The 17,146-nt window shown below is 43.0% G+C and overlaps 1 protein-coding gene across 4 annotated transcripts in view; it reads left to right on the top strand.

Moving 5' to 3' along the window:
- The window catches only part of CAPN6 (calpain 6), a 117,601-nt gene that overhangs the window by 20,459 nt on the left and 79,996 nt on the right, over positions 1–17,146 (top strand). For all 4 annotated transcript variants that reach the window (XR_013274384.1, XR_013274380.1, XM_077480072.1 and 1 more), the window contains exon 3: positions 15,165–15,296. Coding sequence is in view for 2 of the 4 variants with exons in the window: in XM_077480072.1 (XP_077336198.1) it covers positions 15,165–15,296 (132 nt within the window). In the remaining 2 variants the exon portion in view is untranslated. The remainder of the gene's footprint in view (positions 1–15,164; positions 15,297–17,146) is intronic.

Raw genomic sequence — 17,146 nt, 5'->3', positions numbered from 1 at the left:
TTTGTTTGTCACTTGCCTCACACAAAGGGCCAACTCCCTTTCTATGTTCACTTGAATTAGGGATGGAGGCCTATAGTACAATGTGTGTGCCTCATGCAAAGTCCCAAACCTCCCCCCTCCCCTTATGCATAGTACATCTGGGAGAGAGGGTAACATTGGGAATCGTGTCTGGCCGGGCAGAGCTATAGTATGGGACAGAGAAAGAGAAAGGTATAATACAGAAAAGCAACTTATTAAACGGAGTTTGATAAAAGCAAAATGCTGTGCAATTTACTATAAAGTACATGAAGGTTGGTCCCATCACTGTGGTGCTCCCAGGGAGAGTAAACGATTGACTTAATAATAATGTGCTGGCATTCTGCTCCGGAATGACTGCTACAGAAGGTTTCTTGTGTATGGCAACGTATGCAGAAGAGTTCTGTGATATTGGCAATGTGATATATAATGTCACGGCCATCTTTAAAAGCTACAATAAAGTGAAAATACACTTCTTGTTGAATATAAATGCTCAAGGCATGAGATGTAGATGGCTATGGGTAGGAGTTGGACATAATATAGTAAAGACTTTTATCTTCCAGCAGTGGATCACTGCCCTATCCAAGAAGAAGCGGGCAGGGGCTCTCGTGATTTGGCGCCAACACACAGTTTATATAGTACTGACAACAGGTGTATAATAAATAAAGTCGTTTATTTTGCCAGCTTGTCCCAAACAAACAAATTAAAGTAAAATTAAACATTGAGTTTGGCTTTACATTTCTCCCGGCTGATACTCGGATGAAGATCCTTGTTCAGGCATTTTATGCTATAAAGTGATATCTATCTCCTTCTTTTGCTCCTGTGTTGTCACCCTGTCATATTTGTCAATGGCGAAACGTATACATTTTCATAATGACACAGATTGCACAGGCTTGATCCTGTTGTCAATATCATGTAGCCAATACAGATCAATGATTTGCAGCCAATGTTGAAGCAAGTGCATATAGACAGGAAGTGTCCAAAAATGCTAAATGAGATCAGTAGCACTGAGTTCCAAAAGTATGATAAAAAAATAAGGTAAACGGTATTTTACAATTTTTTCATGAATAAGTGTGACAATTTATTATGGTATATGGTGCTTTAGAAAAATAAATGCCATCCAGTAGGGAATTAGATCTCCTTTAATAGTTTTGATGAATCAATGCTTCCCATGTATTTCTCATGTCTTATTCAATTCTATGACTGTAGCACATGATGACATGAGGTTTGGTCGCCAGGAGATGTGACCTAGTAACTAATCTCATAAGTAAAGGAAAGTAAAGAGTATTCCAGATGTTTTCTAAACACTATTAGAAAAATGAAGATATTTCTCTGTCTGGCAGACTCTTCTTTTGGACCAGTGTGTTGGGAACTGAAGTCCACATTCTGAAAAGCGATCAAAAAATTGACTCTTGGTTCCCATTGTCTGATGATGAATTATTTGAATGCTGAACCATTTCCCATGCTATGGAAATTAGCAGATGTTTTCTGAAATGCTCATTTAGCCATGTATGATTTTCTTTTCTCTTTCAATAGTTTTTATTGAGTTTTAACAAATACATCATGTATCATATACAGCAATCATAAAGCGATTACATGAAATAAAAGGAAGAAGAAGAATCTAAACAGGATTCAGTAACCAATTCAGATCAAAGTATGATTTTCTTTTCTATCACTGATTTTACAATATGAAACACAGTGGTACCCTTCTCTGCATAGTGCCACAATACATGCTAAACTGTGGAACTATTTTAGGTCCAGGTATTGCACTATCAGCCTTGTTTGGTTGCTTTGATACATATTTCATTACTTTCTTGTACAGTATTTAGTTATGATTTGTTACTGTAGATCACAGGTAGCGGAGGAGTCCTCACTCTCAGAGCACAATAATACAGTAGGCAACATTCCTCCATTCACGTCACTTAATGAGGGATGGGACAATGCAACATTTGGTTATCCTTAGATTTGTGTACTATCCCTATATGTTTAACCATATAAATATATTGTATTCTTGAAAGGTAGAATATCCTCTGCATGCCCCATATTTGGAAAAATTATCTAGCACAATGTCAGGAGGCACATTAAGATATCTAATGAATATATATGTGCTTCTCTTAAAATGTAGGGCAGCCTTTCTCAATCTTTTTAACACAGAGGAACTCTTGAAATAACTTTCAGGTCTCAGGGAACCCCTGTTAAATATTACTATATGTACAACTCATGATACATTAGTGTGATGGTCAGTGGGAAGAATGTTCCTTACACTTGTGGTCATTGGAAAGAATTACCTCCTTATACACAGCTAAAAAGATCAATGTTATCTCTGGGAACTTATCCGACAGGCAGAGTTTGTTTATTGCCTGAGGAACCCCTAGCAACATCTGGAGGAACCCTAGGGTACCATGGAACCCTGGTTGAGAAACCTTGATGTAGGGACTCTTGATACAGTAAATGCTGAAATAACAGGGCTGTGTTTCAGGGCCTTCTTAATAGGATCATGGGCCCCTGGGCAAAGTAATGCTCTGGGGCCCCTACAATGGAGACAGCGCAGGTAAACAGACATCAAGTAGGAAGGAGGCAGACAAACAGAGCTTCCCCTGTTTGGTGGAGCTCCGCTTTAACTACATGAACAATCATTTTGTACAGCAAAGAAAAAGTGGGAAAATACTACATACATAAAATAACAAAGCTGTCCTGTGCATATAATATATCTGCTAGAATGATGCTCAGGACAGTTGTAACAAGTATAGACACGGCCGCTAATAAAAATCATGAAGCACAATCCAGCCTGGCAGGGGCCCCCATGCAGCAGGCATGGAAGGCTCAAGACGAACAATGAGCCAAACTATCACCAGAATCCCTGAAGTTAATGGATGTCCTCTGTTGTTCTCTCTTTGGCATCTGCTGGGAGAAGACAAAATGACTGAATCGCAAACCACCAAGTGGATAGCCAGTCACATGAATGGAACAGGAACCCAAAAAGTCCACACGAGATCCAATGGAGATGGTCGCTACCAATAAAATGTAACCCCCGGCAGATGAAGCACAGAGCAGGAGACAAAGCCAAAAAGATCTTTCAAACCATGAATCATGGAAGAAAAAATGAAAAAGGGCTCCGATGGTGCCGGTCAAAATGGGTAGGTTTTATTAAAAACCAACATAGCAAAAAATGCATATAATGTGCCTCCCCTCTGCCTTACAACCAAAAGGCCCAGGAAGGGAACAATGACGGAGGAGGCAGCACTGGACCTCATTTGGTTAGCAAGCAATGTCCTCAGGAACCCCCCTCCCAATGCTGAAGAGGCCTATGGCTGCTATCTAGCCACAAGATTCCTGAAATTGGAGGAGGGCCAATGCCTCCTCTGTGAGGGAATTATTTTTGATGCCCTTCAGAAGGGGTTGAGGGGCCAGCTGACTGAGAACAGCCACATATATGAGCAAGCCCATCCATCCTCCTCCTCCTCCTCCTGCCACAAGTCCACCACCAGAGCCATAGCCTCCAAGGAAGGCTGCAGGGAAGCTTGGAGGGAAGGCTGCAGCAAAGAGAGGAAAGTGAGGGCCTGTGTTCAGTCTGGTCTAACAGAAGACGCAGGCTGGTGTAGTACCACAGCCTGGGGACAGATATGTCATCTGCTGCTGGTCCTAATCTCTGCGAGTCCTGGACCAGATTGGGCTCCAAATTATATGGACTCCTCAAGCTACCAATTTTCTTTTCCACAGACTTGATGTGTGCCCTGAAGGCCAAAGGGCTTCGCAAATTCCAAAAGTTTCTCCAGCATTGCCTCCCTCTTTATTTTGTTACCCAAAATAAATGGAGATTTTATTTTCTGAAAATACTTTCCTATGTGTTTTTCTTCAAATAGGACAGTTTGTTTGTGAGTAGGCAGGTACATTTCTTCTAAAAGACAATGTCAAATTAATAAGTGACACCAACCTCCTTGAGGTTAATAAAAAATACAAGATAATAATGTTATTGTAGTAACTTGACACCTAAACAATAAAATTAAATACGGAGATCACTAGAAAATAATTTTTCAATAATCCAAAAAAAAGGAGATCTTGAGTCTCGTACTTGCTTCAGAGCATGAGTTGTTTTTGGTCCGTCGGAACAGCATACAGACGAGCGGTTGGTTCCATCGGAAATATTTAGAACATGTTCCATTTCTAGGTCTGGCAGAATTTTCGACATAAAAAGTCTGATGGGGCATACACACGATCGGCGTATATGATGAAAAGCTCCTGTCTGACATTCCGCTCGTGTGTACGCAGCATAACAGCCAGATTTGAAAGGAAATTCCAATACCTATAATGTAATCGTTAATAATAATAAAAACTATAATAATAGTTCTAATTATTTATTATTAATAAATAATAATATTAAAAAAAACAACTATAATAATGGTTAATAATTTAATTATAATAGAAAATACGAAAAACAAAATAGTTTTTCCTTTTTTTTTTTCTAATTTTCGTTCTTATTTTCTGATTTTCGTTCTTTCTCATTTTCAGATTTTAGTTTTTTCTAATTTTTCGGGTATTTTCGATTTAGAAAAAATTTGTCAAATAATCTTTTTCGTTCATTCAAATGCTTCAGAATGAATGAATATGCTGAATTTTGATGAAAAACAAATTCAGAAATGGCTCTAATCAGATGCTTCAAAAACCTCCCTCCAGCCACTGTAATTCAGGCGCCCTGCGCCCAAAAAGGGGCCAGGTGTCTGAATAGGGGGTGGCAGCGCTGGCCATAGATTCATGCAATGCATGAATCTATCTATTGGTGATAGAGGGGGTGGCAGGAGGGGAGGAGAGACCCTTAATGCATGGGCCACCACTGCCCCTGACGAAGGATGCTTTCACCCAGTTCCCACACAGTAAAACTCCTGACTGTGGTACAGGACCTTTAGCCCACAGTTAAGTATACACCTGCTGGACACCTTCAGGACACCTCCAATGAGGCATATGAATAATTTTTTTGTGCTCCAAATAAAAACAGACCGAAAAATTAGAAATTTTATTTTTGGTTTCTGTCACAAAACTTTGTAAATAAGTAAGCTTTCTCCTTCACTGATAAACACTGATGAGGTTGCACTGATGGGCACTGATGAGGCACTAATAAGCAGCACTGACGGGCACTGATAGGTGGCACTGATGGGAACTGATAGGTGGCACTTATAGGCAATACTTATTAGAAGGCACTGACAGGCATCACTGATGGGCACAGAGTACCATCCTAATGGGCACTAATTGGCATCGCTGCTGGGCTCACCTGGTGGTCTCCAGTGGGCATCCTCGATGGATCTGCACTGATAATCAACGCACTGATTATTAGTACAGACCCCCCTGATAGGGGAGCAGCCGATCGTCTATCCTCTACTGGCGCCTCCCAGTGTGAATAGAGCAAAAGCCGATAAACGGCTCTTCCTGGTTACCATGTGATCAGCTGTGATTGGATACAGCTGATCACATGGTAAAGAGCCTATGTCATAGGCTCTTTACCTAGATCGGAGATGCGGTGTGTCAAGCTGACACACAACGCCAATACACCGATCTAACTGTAGGGGGATGGGCTGCCAGGGACATGATAGAGATCACTGTTCTCAATCACTAGGAACAGAAGATCTTTGACATGTCATCTGGCAGAAGGGGGATCCGCTTGTTTACACTGGCAGATCCCCGTTCTCCCTCTGTACTAGCCGATCATCGAGTCCGCGCGACCCACAAGCACACTCCCGCAACATGCAGCCGGCGCGGGCCAACGTACAGCTACCGCGATTCGTGCAGGAGAGCTGATCTGCAGCCGGCAGCTGGTCGGCAAGTGGTTAAAATTGACGTTTTTTTTCATTGATACATGTCCCCAGGAGCAGTACCCTGACCCCCATACCCATTGCATGCCAAATTACTTGCATATAATGGTCTGTGTGCTGTATTTTTTATTTAAAGAAGCCAGTTTTCTTTTGTTTGCTTGCCATTTAAACTGTCATTTTTTTTCCCTATGTAAATGTACTTTAACTGTAGCACATCCTACAGCAACAATTGGATTCCATTGTGTATGGATTTTAAAAATATACCTCATGCAAGATAAAAAAAACAAAAACAAATCATGATTTTAAAAGGGACTCCTTTAAAATTCCATACCAGACCTTTTATTCCAAGCATGCAGCCTGGCATGCCATGAAAGGTAGGGGAAAAGTGTGAAACCCCTCCTGAAACCATACCAGACCACTTGCGGGAGGTGATATTTTCATAAATAAACTGCTTGTTCTTATTATTTCTTATTATGTCATGCTAACACTATCCAGATTCCAAGCCTGACTTCCATTTATTTGTTCAAATAATTAAATCAAATCACGTGTCTTCCGCACTCATATTTCTTCTTAAGGAAAGTCTCCAGTGTATGTCTGGCTGTAGTCAACTCCATAAATCTTCATGACTTATTTTGCATATGAAAGAAAAATGTATAAGAGACAAGAGATGAAGAAACTTTAGCAATAAAAAACTAGAGGTATTGTCCATGAGCAATAACTATGCTTGCTTTTTGTTTTCTTTGCTGCCCAAGAAAAAGGATAGGCAGAAAAGATCAGGAATATTGTAAGTCTCGAAAATCCAAAGCCAAAGGCTTTAAATGCCACAAACCTTGACTTTACTGTACTCACTCAGCTCATAAAATCTTACAAAATATTCTGAAGAAAGGAATGATTTGAATCTCAAATAAACTTTAGCCTCAGACTGTAATGAAAATGATTACTTAAAGCAGAACATCGAAAAGGGAAAGTTCCTCTGTTCTGTCTCCTCCCCCCTCCTCTGTGACTTTTGGATAGATTTATTTTTTTTGGAGGGAGCAGGTTACTGGTTTTGATAGGTACCTGCTCTGACATCTTGGATCACGTCAGAGTCCCAGATGGCTGCTGGACCATTCACAAAGTGCAGCGTGGCTCATGCATTCGCAGTGGGAACACGTAAGGAGTCACAGCTGGCCTCCCTTAGTAAACATGCCGCTGCTGGGGACCCGAAGACCGGTGAACAACTGGCCCCCGGTGAGGACATTGCTTGGATTCTTGCACAGGTAAGTAGCCTTTTATTAAGAATCGGCAACTACAGTATGTGTTGCTGCTGATTGCATATAGATTAAGGGATCATCAATCTGCATTATAAGTGCACAGGTAGAGGTGCAGCTAAAAAGCTATGAGCAACTGATGCAAAATGATACTAGGAATCTCCTTGCATACCATTCAGCAACCATCAAGAATCCTGTTTGTCAATTTAGTAAAACAATGTATAGTGTGTTCTTTTCTAAAAGACACGAACTCAAAGAACAGATAAGGGAGGGACAAAGGATAAAAAGAACATAATAATTTCTGTAGAGTGTAATGTAGACACACAGCTGTTAAAGTAGATATAATCCAATCACTAAAATTCCACATAACCTTGTCCAAGAGGAATGTACTGTTACAACATGTGAGCTTAGGCTGCCCAGACAAGGGAAGAATTAAGTGTTTGCCACTGGTTTCCCAGGCTACCTTCCTTCCCAGTTGATATAAATAGAGGGGAAGGCCGGGCTCAGGGGCTCATGTTCTGAGCAGCACTGCATGGAAATGGGAGGGTCTATGTCACCGGGAAGAATGTAACCTTCATCTGTCACCCAAGGGATCTACCAGTTTTAAACACTACCTGTTTTGGGACTCTCACCTTTTCAGGTATGCCTTGGCAGCCATGAAATTGTTAGGAAATGGACTAGGATGCACTTTAACGCTGTAACAATGGCATAACTACCGGTGTTGCAAAGGTTGCACTTGCAAATGGGCCCTAGCGTTCTGCCACTGTGGGAGTTCCTGGCCTTCTCTTGCTATCCTGCATCTGCTATTGACAGCGCCGGTCCAACGTCCCTCTCCATGGCAGCGGCAACAGCACAAATAAGACTCAGTGCTGGTTACATTATGAGGCTGATGGGCCCATGTGCAGGAGGACCAGCGCTATTGGTTGTAGACAGCTGAGCTTTCCTGCGGGTCACCTAGCCGCCTAATGCTGCATAGCCTTCTCTGTTAACATGCCAATCGGGATGCGACCTGGGGGCGATGCTCCAGATCAGATCTAATATTAAATATGATAGTGTTTTCTTTTATCAGAGCCCCGCATACTTTACATTGTATTGTCTTTTCAAAAGTTATTTGTAACCGTTTTAACCACTTCTGGACTGGCATGTTAAACCTCCTTCCTGTCCAGGTCAGTTTCCAGCACTGCAATTCTTTGACTGGCAATTACTGGGTCGTGCAACACTGTACCCAAACCCATTTTATATCATATTTTGAGACAGATTTTAAAGCTTTCTTTTGGTGATATTTAATCAGCAACTAAACAGTAACAATATATATATACACAAGATATCTGGGCAACTTGAGGATAGATAGGGGGAGGATGAAAGTGAAGTGGAAGTGCATAGTTCTTCTTTTAGGGAAGGAGAAGGAACCACCTTGCATGCACAACCACCAAGTTTGTACTGGTCCATCCAGTTCAACCTGTGTGTGTTAATCTCGCTATCATTTTTCGATTGCCCTCTAAATTTATGTTCACTAAGAAACATATCTAACATTTTTTTTGAATTTATGCACACTCCCTGCTGACACAACCAACTGTGGAAGAGAGGTGCACATCTATACCACTCTAACAGTAAAGGACCCCTTACACAGTTTAAGAATAAACTGCTCTTTGTCCAATTTCATTGTGCTGCCGTGTTTCTTTATTTTTTTTTATTTTTTTTTAGCGGAAGAAAAGAAACTGTTATGTGGCCAGATCAATATAACAAATAAGACCGAATATCAGGCTATATATGGGCACCATCATTTCCAAGATTTTCTGATAAAATAAAACAGGTACTCTAATGCAGTCCTGTACCCCTCACTAACAAACTCCTTCTTATGCCGCGTACACACGAGCGGATTGCATGGCGTACTTAGTTCGTCATACAATCCGACGGACAGTCCGTCGTACTTTCCACAGATCGGACTTGACCACACACGGATACCCAAACAGTCCGTCGAAACCTTCCGCGAGGACGTGTACAGCACGTACGACGGGACTAGAAATAGGAAGTCCAAGACACAGCAAAGCACCCTTCCGCCGTGTAAATCCTTTCTGGGCATGCGCCATGCTTAGTCCGTCGAACTAGCATACTGACGACCGTATTGTCCGCTGAAACCAAAGTACGACGGACAGAATTTAGAAAAAAACAAAATACTTAGTACTCCGGACTGCATGCTGAAAAAGTCCGCTGAAGCCCACACACGAGCGGATTGTCCGCTGAAATGTGTTGACGGACTAAGTACGCCATACAATCCGCTCGTGTGTACGCGGCATTAGATGTAGTGTTCACATTAGTTTTCATTAGCAGCCCAAGAGCATTTTCAGAAAACACAGATAAAACTGTTGATCTTAAAAGAAATGCAGTGTCCCTGTCGCTCCCTGCAAGCTCACACTGTGACATCTGATATTTTTCCCATTATTACACACAATCTGTGTGCTGATATGAAGGACACAAAGAGTTTCACTCTGGTGGGAACCATCATAGATGGTCTGTATTGGAAGCAGGGAATGCCTGTTTGGCCTATTCAGGTCTGATGTGCCATGAAAAGGATTTGTTGTATCTAATGACACTGCATTGCAGGTATTAGTGGTCACTTAAAGTGCTGCCATGGCAGAGTGTTCGGATGCATCAATGAATTAGTACCATAGCCCCTTTCCTTGCTCTGACACAGAGGACTTTGCTGTCCTCATTCAACTTAGTACAATTGGATGAGGCTTGTAGTGCCAACTTTGAGCAAGTACTGCAGACTGACTAACTCCTGAAGAAGCTCTAGCTCCCCTGCTGAGGAGGACAAACTAAATATTGACAGAGACAATGGGAAGTTCATTGTACCCAGCTATTTTAGGGGACATTTGTTGAAGGTGGGTAACTCCCAGCAGGTCACATGGTAATCACGATGACCAGGGCCCGATTGACATAGAATCTTTTCTGGCTTGATATGCTTAACATCCACTTTAAATGAAGAATATATGAGAGTGTCTGCGCACTAACAAACAAGTATCTGAGCAGAGAATATTGGAAAATTCCTCTAGCACCTAAGGCTGGTGAAGTTTACAGTAATCGTTTCTGAGATGGATGCATCAGCTACATTTAAGAGGGTTATGAATGCACAGTGTTCAGCCCTACCTGGGAAGAACACCTTGTGTACCTGTTACAGTCCATGTACTTGACAAACCGGGTAGAAGGATGTGTGTGACGGGAGACACTTTGGACGGGGGGCCCATGGAACCAAGAATCCCTTGGAGAGGTTGGGAAACCCTTGTTTCAGCTTCCTATGCACCTCCTATGTCTAAGTGACCCTGTGTCTATTAGGGGCACAGGGTGACTAAGAACCCCAGTCTGATCTGTACTAATGGTACTCACTGTACAACAACACTGGAATGTTGTGTGTGTGTGTGTGTGTGTATATATATATATATAATATATATTGTATATTGTTTCATACTTTGGTGTGCTCTCTGTTGGTTCGTTTGGGGTGTGGCTGTATTCCATTATTCTATTGTGTCTATCTGCCTTGGGTATTATGGGATGTGTATGTGTGTTTGCTGTGAGGAGGGAGGGGGGAAATCCTCCAACAGCTCTCCCTGCTGATTGGACAGTCTACCTCGCCCTGAATGCAATGGGAGGGGGGTTGTCCCGAGTGTTACCTGTGTTTCAATAAACAGTTCATGTTCAGCAGCTAAAACAAGTACTGCCTAATTCTTGGTTGTAAGGGGTTTGGAATATCTGATATCTGTATTCAGACTGGTGGAAGCGGTATATGACGAAAACACTTAAGTGGAGTGTGGGGCATTTTGTTAAATTGGTGGCAGAAGTGGGATGCTTCCTGCAGTCTGGGACATCCAAACCTCCACCTGGATCCAAGATCAGTATAGCAGACTTCGGTCACCCCAGCGGAGATATGGATCTGGCATCAGAGTTACCAGGGTTGCTGTGGACTTTCCTTTCAGCATACTCCAGGATTGTGTCTGCAGATGAATACCTGTAGCTCAGGCAGCAGATTCGGGTAGGACTCTAGATTGGAGCCCTTCAGGTCACTGGTATGCAACAGGGCAAGTGCTTTCCAACCCCAGAGCAAAGGGTCAGTGACCAGGGGGCGTTGTGGATGGCATTCCTGGGAGAGCGGCCCCTGGAGCAATGGGTGTCTGAGTTGGACTAGCTGGTCCAGCAGGAAATAGAGCTGGAAAATTGTTATCGGGCCCTGCAATGACACGCAGACCAGGAATATTTAGGGGCGACAACAGAATGCTCTCCGGAGGGATATGACTTTGGCAGCCCTGGATTGCTGTGAGAGAGCCTTACAGAATGTTTTGTGTTTGGCGATGAAGGGGAACCTATCCTTAAGGACCTGCAAGAATACAGAGAGGCTATATTCAGTCTTGCAGGGGTCCCGGAACTTAAACCTGATCTGAACTATTTTCTAAGGAAGGAACAACATCTGGAAAGGGCATACTGGAAACTGCTAGAACACATTCAGCAGCATGCCAGAGAATCGGCAGTGGAAACTCTGGAGATTGCCATCTCCAAAGCTGAAGTGCTGACAACAGGGCAGAGCTCTGATAACCTCTGCCTCGCATCGGTAACATCTTCTGGGTTCTACAGACAGGAGATGATGAACCTGTATCCCCAGACACCAGTTCCAGAGACTGGAGATTTAATAGACTTCTCTGCTGAGGAAGGACAACCTGCTAAGCCTCCAGCAGAAGAGCAGGCAACACTGAGCATTGCCCAACACCAACAGCAGCTTTAGCCTCCCTGGCAGAAGAGGCAGTTGGCCTTTCTCCCACAATACTGACAGAGATATTGGATTTTCTGCCAGCAGCATCTGTGGCATTACCAGAACGTTCTCCAGCTGACAACTGGACAGTTGGTCCAAGACCTCTGCCCCACACCTGTGGCAGTTCCAGAGGCCCAGGGTGAGAAGGAGATTGTCGCTTCCCAGCAGCAGATTAAGATCCAGGGGGAGAAGGGAGTGGAGGTGTTCGTCCTCCCTCCCCAACAGTGGTGGAATAAGCGATCTTTCCTTCCCAGCAAAGATGAACCTGGGAGACAGTACCAGAGACATGTCATCCCAGCAGCCAGATGAGGGTAAGGGAGATGGAGCAGCCGGCTCTCCTTCCCAGCAGCAGATGGCACCCCAGAATGATGCCACCAGCAGAAGAGCTGCCAACAGAGCAGAGTGCTGCTGGCCTCTGCCCTCAACTAACAAACTATCCAACTGTATACTCCAAGGATACTGGTCAGTTGGCCCAGATCCCCAACAGCATGACAAAGTGAGCCCAGCCACCCTGTCTTCTTTATAGTGGCTGAAAGGATTCCAGGGAGAAAGGCCAGTCCACACTTCTCCCCAGCAGTGGGTATGTTCTCTGAGAAAGGCAGAGGTTGAATGTGTGATTAATGCTATGTTTGAGGTAATTTATTTGGGGTACTGTGTGGATACTGGCATTGGGGGACTAGAACTACTCACTAACTTCGGAGTCAACCCGTCTGGGGTCTCCTCCTGTGGTGGTCTCCTGCCAAAAGGGGAGATGTGTGATGGAAGTCACTTTGGATGGTGGGCCCGTGGAACCCAGAATCCCTTTGGAGAGGTTTGGAATCCCTTGTTTCAGCTCCCCATGCACCCCTTCTGTCTAAGTTACCCTGTGTCTATTAGGGGCACAGGGTGACCGAGAACCCCAGTCTGATCTGTACTAATCGGACTCCCTGTACAACCACACTGGAATGTTGTGTGTGTGTGTGTGTGTGTGTGTGTATGCATATGTGTGTGTGAAATATATAGTATATTGTCTTATACTTTGGTGTGCTCTCTGTTGGGTCATTTGGAGTGTGGCTGTATTCCATTGTTCTATTGTGTCCGTCTGCCTTTGGGTATTATAGGGTGTATATGTGTGTTTGCTGTGAGAAGGGAGGGGGGGAATTCCTCCAACAGCTTTCCTTGCTGATTGGACAGTCTACCCCGTGCTGAATACAAAGGGAGAGGGGATTGTCCCAAGTGTTATCGGTGTACCTGTGTTTCAATAAACGGTTCATGTTCAGAAGCCAAAATAAGTACTGCCTAGTTCTTGGTTATCAGTGATTTGGAATATCTGATATCTATATTTAGAATGGATGAAGCCGTGTATGACGAAACCACTCAAGCGGAGTGTGGGATGTTTCGTTACAAGATGCATCGTGGAAGCTGAGATAGGGAAGTTTGAGGACAACAGAAAGTTTGTGTGCAACTACAGTACCTTGGCTAAAACCTTTATTGACCTAATTAAAATAAAACTGCCTAAGCTGATGTCCTGGATGTCAGAGTGTGAGAAGGCCTTCCAGACCTTGAAGGAGGAATTTGTCATTGCCCCTGTACTGCAGACTCCAGATTAGGTGCGGTCCTGAGCCAGGTGGATCAGTCAAACATGGAACATACCATCCTCTACCCTAGCAGAAAGCTATTCCCCAGGGAGATAGCGTATGTCACATTTGGAAAAATGTGTCTTGTGACCATGTGGGGGCTGCAGAAGGTGCAACACTACTCGTATTGTCACTGCTTCACAGTGATCAATAACCACAACTCACTCAGCTGGTTAAACCATGTTGCTGGGTAGAATGACAAGCTGCTTCATTAAAGTTTGATTCTCCAGCAATATTAATTCATCATACAGCACAAGGAGTAAAGTACCTATGGCAACACAGGCAAACTGAAGAGGAGCCAGCAGAGGTCAGTCAGGTTGAAAAGGAATTTGCAATTTCTTCTGTGTAACCTTCTGAGGGGGAAGTATGACAATGAGGTCTGATAAACCTTAAACTTAGTAAAGAGGGGGGAGCTGTACCGAACAGAGTGATACCTCAGACTGAACAGTCAGCTACAGACACAGAACCAGCCATCGTAAATTCTGTTTAGCTATGGTCTGTAAGCCTCAAACAACTTTTAATCAAAGGGGTTGTAAAGGTTCGTTTTTTATTTTCTAAATAGGTTCCTTTAAGCTAGTGCATTGGTGGTTCACTTACCCTTTCCTTCGATTTCCCTTCTAAATGTTTTTTTTCTTTGTTTTCTTTGTCTGATTTCTCACTTCCTGTTCCTCCTCAGTAAGCTGTTCAGTAAGCTGTTCTGGCTGACTAACCACCGCTCGGATGATGGTGAGAAGTTTACTGAGAAGAAACAGGAAGTGAGATATTTAGACAAAGAAAAAAAACATTTAGAAGGGAAATCGAAGGAACAGGTAAGTGAACCAACAATGTATTAGCTTAGAGGAACCTATGTAGAAAATAAAAAACAAACCTTTACAACCCCTTTAAGCTCTGTTGTAAAATTTGCTCTCTCATAAGACCTCAGCAACCTCCAATCTATCTTGCCTATATTTGGGGAGGTTGTAGATCTCTGTTAGGACATATTTAGTGATGTTCTTGAGTTCAGTTTGCAGGACGTTCACCAATATGATGAAAAAGTTAAGTAATTGTGTACATGAACCCCAGTCAATGAGAATTGAAACTTGAAAATCAACACTTTCTGTTTTCAGGGCTAATAGGCAGGATATTGTCAAGCAAGAGCCATTGCCAATAAAATACATTTTCCTGCCTCTTTGTTTATTCATACCAGACCTTTATTCTTCTTAAAACAAACTCATACCAAACTTTTATGTAGGATAAGGGGTCAGGTAAAGATTTTGAAGGGGGACTTACAAAAAACAAAAACGCAATAAAAGGAGTGCCACCCTTCAGATGCCATGCTAGACCTTTATCCATGCATTCAGCCAGGCTGGCCAAGAAAGGAAGGGGTAGTTAACATGTGCACCCCCCCCCCCCCATCCAGAACTTTACTAAGCCATATGTCCTCACCATGGGGGGGGGATACCCTGTACTGGGTTGATGAGGACAAGGGCTTTCATGCACTCCTGAGCTCTACATTTTGCATACTGCATACCTGTAACAAATAACCAGCCTTATTCCAGGTTAAGATTCATTCAGTATAGAGTGCCAAAACTTAAAAAATAAACTTGTGCATTTTAACCATGTGTTTAAATGTTTGCCTGGAATTCTGCTTTTAAAAATCTATTCTTTTAGACATTATTTTTTCTTTTCACATTTACAGGAGCTTTGTAATGACCCAAATTTGTTTGTGGAAGGAATCAGCCATAATGATTTACACCAAGGACAGCTGGGGAACTGCTGGTTTGTGGCTGCCTGCTCGTGCCTGACTCTTCATCGGGCTCTCTGGAAAAAGGTACCAGTAAAGAGAACATGTACCTCACTAGCCTATTGTTCATTGTTTAACATATAGAAACAGTTAAGCACACAGTAACCCAAAGAAGCCAATCAGAGGCCACAGTTTTGTAGTCTTCCCTTCACTAAACCCCTGAAATCTGACATTCTGCCATGGGTTTCTGAATGCATATTATTAAATAAGCTTGCTATACATTATGCAATTTTCTTGTTCAATGTCTTTTAGATTTACTTTCAAGTATGGCCAGTCTTAGGCCATGTACAGTACATACTGTAAAATAGAAAAGCATCTCACTGTGAGATTTCTCTTCCTGCAGTTCACCTGTAGGCTGGCTTCAGTACAAGCTAAAAATGAATGATGTCTACCCTTGCAGTGACTCTGCAAAGATAAAAATCGCTATTTACCTGTCCTGCCACCCGTACTGCTAATCTTTGCATCTGACACTTCCAGGAGTGTTGGATGCCTGATTCTCTTCTGCACTCTTTGGTTCCTCCCGAGCACACAGCAGTGAAGTACAGGCTGGCAGGTGGAGCCAGAGTGGGGGACCAGGCATCCAACATGCCTGGCAGTGTTTTGGATGCTGAAGATTATTCTGAGTGTATAAATCAGTGCTGGAAAGATAAGTATTAACTTTAGTTTACTTTAATGCAGTAAGCAATGCAGATCACGTGTAACAAGGTCAAGTAAAACATATCCCAGATACTCCATGCACTGTATGAGATTTCCTCCCTGTACAGTATACAGTTTGCACAGCCCTCTCCATTCCGGGTGGGCTTCAGAGATGTATATCCTGTATGGAAGTTTCCACCGGTGATGTAACAAGCACAAACTCTCCTAAACAGAGACAAATTACATGTACAGGGCCTTAACGGTCAATTATTACTAATAAAGAAACTACGTTGATTCCTATGTACTACCACTTGTGAATAACGGGGAAGAGGATTCAGAAATGCAGCAACTGCTCACATCCACACAATGGGGGTTATTTACGAAAGTCAACTCCACTTTGCACTACAAGTGCACTGCACTTGAAAGAGCACTTGAAAATGCAGTCACTCTAATTCTAAGGCCGCGTACACATGGGCGGACTGTCCGCCCAACTAGGTTCGTCAAACAGTTTGACAAACAGTCCGTTCAAAATTAGCATGAACGGACTTGACCACACACGACGAACGAACAGTCCGCTGAAAACTTGCGCGATGACGTGAACGGCACGTACGACGGGACGAGAAATTCGGCGTCCGATACACTGCAATGCAACCTTCGCCGTGTAAATTCTTTCTGAGCATGCGCGAGACTTAGTTTGCCGAACAAGCCTACACACGAGCGGACTGTCCGCTCAAACCAAGTTTCAGCGGACAGTCTTACGGAAATTCCGAAAAACTTTGTTCGTCAGACTGTCCGCTGAAACTGTCCGCTGAAGCCCACACACGAGCGGACTGTCCGCTGAAACACTGTTCAGCGGACAAAGTTGGACGAACAGTCCGCCCGTGTGTACGCGGCCTAAGGGGTAGATCCTAAATGAGTGGAAGCTCCGCTGATTTTATCATCCAATCATGTGCAAGCTAAAAATGCTGTTTTTTCTTTTCCTTGCATGTCCCCCCTCGAATCTACAGCGACTTTACTTCCAAGTGCACTTGTAGTGCAAAGTGGATTTGCCTTTAGTTAATAACCCCCAATGTGTCCCTACATGTATATATAGGATTGATACTTTTAAATGATGTTGCTCTTTGCTATTTACTTTGGTTATAGTGTATATTTCTGTGTAGTGAAATAAACATAAAGATGAAAAGTGTGTCTAAATAAACAAAGTGAATAGATATAAAAAAAAATCTATCAACAAGTATAAA

This window comes from Lithobates pipiens, unplaced genomic scaffold (genome assembly GCF_037356315.1).
Source record: "Lithobates pipiens isolate NorthernLeopardFrog02 unplaced genomic scaffold, aLitPip1_a1.2 Scaffold_1, whole genome shotgun sequence".
NCBI classification, from domain to species: domain Eukaryota; kingdom Metazoa; phylum Chordata; class Amphibia; order Anura; family Ranidae; genus Lithobates; species Lithobates pipiens.
This window is presented reverse-complemented; position numbering and strand designations above follow the sequence as displayed.